We start from the raw sequence: 6,000 nt of genomic DNA, 5'->3' as shown, positions 1-6,000 counted from the left end.
CTGTGATTGGGAATTGATTTGTTCATTTGCCAACTGTTTGAGTGAAAGTGAGTCGGTGGTGCCTAGCTGCCAGCTATTCGCCATCTACAATAATCTCTCTCTCTCTCTCTCTCTCTCTCTCTCTCTCTCTCTCTCTCTCTCTCTCTCTCTCTCTCTCTCTCTCTCTCTCTCTCTCTCTCTCTCTCCATCCCCTCCCACAGCACCTGCAGCAGCACGAAAACGCGGTGGAGGGTGATGCCTGCTACTACCATTGTGTGCTGTGTAACTACTCGACCAAGGCCAAGCTCAACCTGATCCAGCATGTGCGCTCCATGAAGCACCAGCGCAGTGAGAGCCTCAGGAAGCTTCAGCGATTGCAGAAGGGCCTCCCGGAGGAGGAGGAGGACCTCAGCTCTATCTTCACCATTCGCAAATGCCCTTCTTCAGATACAGGTGAGAACCTGCCCCTGTGGCCCTGTTTTAGTGTCTCTGTATGTATGTCTGCCTTTATCTCTCTACCTATGCCACTCTCTCTTGTACACATAAACACACATCCATCCACTCCATTGAGATACTTAATGCCTGAGTTGTCGAAATATGCATTCATAATTTTTTACCAATGATATGTGACTGATTATATGGACTACATTTATCTGGTCTTGTTGGTTTTCTTGGTTTCATTTGGAAAAAGATGATTGAGGTGGTACAGCCATAATTGAAATACATAAATATTAACTCAAATGTACATTCCTATTTTTCATCGTAAGAACAATAAATTACAGTATTCTTTGTACATTGACAGAGCTGAGTGAGATTTTAACTAAATAGAGGAGTGTACCCATTCAGAGATACAATTTACACCATTACTGGGAGTTATCTCTTAATTTTGTTTAAACTATCTAACTGTATTTTTCAAATATATTTTTGATATTATTGATATATTGATATGATTTTAGGTCCATACCATCTACTAAAAATATCCCTGCAAAGCCTGCCTTCACTAGTAAAAGCAGAGGTCACTGTTAATGGGAGCTGTCCTATTCAGCCATTAAAGACATATTGAGACAGAACATTACGGCCAGAGAAGGAGGAGTCGAACAACAGATGCAGCTGCAACAACAACAAGAACACCAAAAAAACAGACACGGCTACAACAACAGTAGCATGACTGAAACAAAGTGCCTTGATTGCTCATTTATTATGGACTGATTAGGAAGACTGAACTGTGGTCAATTAACACTCTTTCTTAGCAGAGATTTGGTTTTCCAATCACTTTAACTCCTGTGCCCTGACAAAGGGGCTCTATTGTGTGTCCCTCCAAGAGCGAACCATTACTTCCCTTGCACACATACTCGCTGTCTGTGTTATGCAGGGGGAAAAAAAGCCCAGCCTGTGAAGACGCTTTGTTCCAAGGAGGCAGGGATAATGAAGCCAGCGGCCGGGAAATTGCGCAAAAGGCAGTCACAGATCTGAAGCAAATCATTAGAGAACATATTTAGCTGAGCAATTAGGGACAATTAAGCTTTCTGCTCGCTGCACTCCAAATATGTTAATGACTACAGTACAGTGGACAAGCGAACATGCAAAGGCAAGAGGAAAGGCCATTTAGGTTAAAAGGGTTGGGGGTGGGGAATTTAGTTTTTGCGTTTTGTGTGTGAGGAGTTGTTTTGCTGTTTGCAAATAAATGTTTTTAGCAGATGTTGTGTTTATAATTTTCTTTTTTCCTTTTAAACTTTGATACTCTAGATGCCCATGTTTGTGCCAGGGTGAGTGTCATTACCCATACGCGCACACACACACACACACACACACACACACACACACACACACACACACACACACACACACACACACACAGAAGTGACTCCCCTGCAGAGTTTCATCAAATTACAATGACCCTCTTACTTACTTTTTTTTATTAACTTAGTTTTTAGTGTCTTTATAGTCTTTTGTCTAAATGTCTTGTTTCCCTTGTAATTTTGGGGTCTACTGTACCAAAAACAAACAAACAAAAAAAACCAACAAACAAAAAATTGTTTGGTTTTACTAATTATAAGCCTTTGTCAGGAAAATGCATTCTGCTCTTTTATAAAGAGCTGCAGACGGATAACCACAAACATAAGACTGGTGACCCATTATCATTTAGATCTTAGTCTTATTTTCTATCCAACACTGCCTTCATAAGTTGATAAAGATGCATTTTTTATAAGTGCATCTTACTTACCTCAATAATAATCATACCTCTCCATCTGTAATCATTAATTCTAAAATTGCTAACTCCACACTTCTCACTTCTAGTACTTCATGCCCCAAATGCCTTGTTACAACAGCATCAGCTGCGCCAATCCACCTCATAGCCCCACTCCTCCACTAGGGCTGAACCATTCCCTCCCAGTGTAATATTTAATTTCCTCTTCGCTAGCTCTTCTGTGGCACTGGGCTCTTTTTTGTGGTTGAGGCATAGTTGCTAAAGTGGTGGAACGTTCCCTGGCTTGTTAAAACAAAGTTGCCCCTGGATTTCTGGGTCACCTAGACAGTAATTCCCTCGCCTGCTGCTGTTCTGTGATCCTGCAAGTGGTTCTCTGCTGTCGCTAGGTGCTAGGCTTTTAGCCTGCCTGGGACTTTTCCCAAAACATGTGAAGCCTTTTTATCCAGAAAGGTCACAACTATCATGAAACACATGATACAATCACACAGAGAGGTGGTAGGAAATGGTAGCATGATGTAATTCTTACATAAAAAAAATCCTTCCATTTTAAACAATGATGTCCTTGAATCAGGATCTTTACGTGTTGTCAACTGATACCTTTCTACAACAGCATTGGAATGAAATTACTGTAGGCTGGTTCATGAAAGATCTGGTGTGTTTAAAACTTGACAGTTTGCATATTAATGCTCCTTATGAGGACAGCAAACTGACTGTAGGGATTTGATGCCACATATCTCCTGTGGGCTGGATGTCCAAGGAGAGCAAGGGCAGCAGAAATGAACCTTCGTTCCAATTAGACTGTGGATACAAAGACTTGCATTGTTTTAATTCTTGCTCGTACTGATAAAGTGCTGCTTAAGCATGTTGCTCTGTGGCCCCGCCTCCATTTGTCTTCTTTAACCCTTTATCTGTGGGGAAACAAAGGGGGCCTCAGGGGGACCCCAGCATCACACAACTGGCCTGTGTGCAGAAATCACGGATTAAAGCTTAAACACTGACTTGAACCAGTACACTCTCTGAACCAGTGCTAGCCTCCAGGGTTAAGGCTAGCAGTTCATTACCAGGTGGCAGGTAGACCCAAAAAATGGAAAAGAGAGTCATGAATGTGACGAGAAATGTTAAAACCTCCGTTAAGCATTCATTTGTGAGGACAGTTGGTTTGACAGCATGGGGACAAAATATATTTTAGGTTTACTGTTTACAGAGAAAAGGTAAAACCTAGTGTCATGTTGATGTCAAATGTAGGGGTTAATGGTGACTGCTGTCAACATAAAGCATTGGGGTGTATGTGCATGAGAGAGACCAATATGGAGAAAATGGTGAGGAACAGATGCAAAAGAAGTGGGGGAAACAAGTTTGGGAAGCTTGCGTGTGAGCGCTTGTGCGACACTTTAGCGTATGATGACCCTATTTCGTATGAATGATGTTCACCAGGGCATATAACTCAATGACACATTGAGGTTTCTCATTTCTTAACATTTAATCGACTAAAGATATTTTTTGAGCATAGTACAGAATGAGATCATGCCTTTTAAAAAGGGCAAAGTTAAATTTCACTGAAGGGCCCTTCTGCAAGAAATATTTGCTTTGTTGGGTGTGTGCGAGAGAGAGAGGGAGAGAAATGCAGGAGAGAACATTTTATAAGGGTAAAATATTAGTATTTGTCAGTGGTGGTGTACTAGTGTGTTTATATGTATGTGTACGGAGGAGGCAGAGATGGAGAACAAACGTGGCTGACAGTGTGGATTAGCTCCTGCTGTAAATCTGCTTCAGTCACAGATGGCAGGCCCTTGATCGCTGGGCTGTGACGGCTTGGCTCTCATCGCAGGAGGAAATCCCTGTCTGTGAGTCTATGAGGCTGGGAAGGAGAAGGCTGGGGCCGCCTGGGCAGCCACCAGTCATTGTCTCCCGTCTGTGTAGACATAGAGGCCTGGGTATTCAACGGCGAAGCCTGGTTTGGGGAGGGGTTATCTTACTTTGCCTCTGCAGTTGTTTCATCCACCACACCGTGAGGGCTTGTAAGTGGAACTTAAGCCTCCAGTTAAGATCAGCGTTACTTTTAATGACCAGTTTGAGAAACTGGGCAGGCAATCTGTGTGCATTATTAAATGGAAATGAGATGAAAGGATGCATACAAATTGCTGCATAATGCTGGTATCCAATATGAGATCCATTGCTTTTTTAGCTAAAAGGGGTGCGCTTTCAGGGTCACACACCTAATAGTAAGGCCTGTCCTGACAACAGAGGCATTTCTCTGCCCTCCCCACATGCCTCCCTCCCCATTTCTGCTTCATGCATAATTCTTAAGATGCTCTGAAAAAGCTGGAAAATTGTCTGTGACATGGAAAAATGCACTAATAAAGCAAATCGAGAAAAGTCATTCATATTTTAGGGTTTGCAACACCTTGCGGCTCATATTGAGATTCAACAATGGCAGACAAAATCCACTCTGTCAAAATGATGCAACACATAACAGGTGACATACATAACAGACACAACAGTACTTGGTGAAAATACACAAAAACAGAAACAAAATGACTATACTTAATATCTAATATGCATTCAGCTGAATCATGCCTTCATCTTTTTGTTTTCATCCTTTGCTTTTCTTGCAATATATTAACAGGGCTTTACTATCCCCTGTTATCATACTTTAGCTATCTACATGTCCAGTGGCTAAGTTAAAGCTGTTAAAGCCAGGTCAAATCAGAGGTGAGCCAGGCCACGCTCTGATGGCATGCAAGGGCCCTAGTCTGAGCTTTTGCTCCCCACAGGCAAGAGCAAAACAGACGGTAGCCATTTCTGGAATGTCCTCCTTTATTCATGCTTGTTAAAATGCAAAGTAAACCTTTCCAGAAACAGGATATTGTAGCCCCTAACCACTAGACCCTTTCTACATGCCACATTATGGCCAATCTGAAAGTAAGTTGTATAGACAGACACTGTTGCAATGCGCTTTTAATAAAGGCTGTTATTGCCCTGGTGATGCAGAGTGGATATGAGAATGAGGACTGTGCAGGCCTGGATGAGTAGGGCCCCAGAGGGCCCACAGCTCAGTCAGGCCTCCGTCAGTCGCCTGCCTTCTAATCCCTGTCCAAAGGGCATAGAGGCAGCATAGGAAATTGTTTGCTGTCCGCAGAACGTGCCAGGAAATTCATAAATGCATTACTTTTCATTTTGAAAATATTACAAAAGACTAGACATTTATTAAAAAAGCCAAAATGACGGCTTTATAGATTTTCCAGTTGTGTATCAGCATTCATATGACTTTGCTGCTCTAACTAACACAAGCAAGTCTTTTCTTTACCTGTGCCCCCTTCTTTATGGACAGGCTTGGTATGAATTCCTCTGCTAGCTCAAACAGTAATAGCAAATTGACCAGAAAGCCACCACTCTATTCTGGGATAGGCTGTGAATAAAAATGTCTTGTGACCAGATGTTTACTACCTCTCCCGACTGAACCCTCGTTCTGTAAATACTGGCTAGCTTTGCCCCCAGGCTGGGAGGTGGGTAAAGTCTAGGTCCTGGTGTGCCAGCCTGTCCAATAGATCTGGCTTAGAGGAGAACAGAGGCAGCAAAAATGTCAAAGATGAGTGTCTGTATACAGAAAGATAGAGACAATAACAAAAGTGATAAATTCAATGAGGACATGTTGAGTCATGCTAAAACAACAGAAGGAATAGCCTCTCAAGATCAGGACATAAACCTTTTTAATGCTGTATTTGAGTTTTGCTCATGCTGTGTGCCCTGTATGTTGTATGCACTGTGTGTGATTTCACTGTGAGTTGTGTCATGTGGGTGTAAGTATGCAC

General features: G+C 42.4%; 1 protein-coding gene across 1 annotated transcript in view; it reads left to right on the top strand.

Moving 5' to 3' along the window:
- Positions 1 to 6,000, top strand: part of zfhx3b (zinc finger homeobox 3b) — a 111,094-nt gene that overhangs the window by 50,615 nt on the left and 54,479 nt on the right. Inside the window, exon 3 of the mRNA XM_046033275.1 lies at positions 201 to 432. Coding sequence (XP_045889231.1) covers positions 201 to 432 — 232 coding nt within the window. The remainder of the gene's footprint in view (positions 1 to 200; positions 433 to 6,000) is intronic.

The sequence above is a fragment of the Micropterus dolomieu genome, linkage group LG20, assembly GCF_021292245.1.
Source record: "Micropterus dolomieu isolate WLL.071019.BEF.003 ecotype Adirondacks linkage group LG20, ASM2129224v1, whole genome shotgun sequence".
Lineage (NCBI taxonomy): Eukaryota > Metazoa > Chordata > Actinopteri > Centrarchiformes > Centrarchidae > Micropterus > Micropterus dolomieu.
This window is presented reverse-complemented; position numbering and strand designations above follow the sequence as displayed.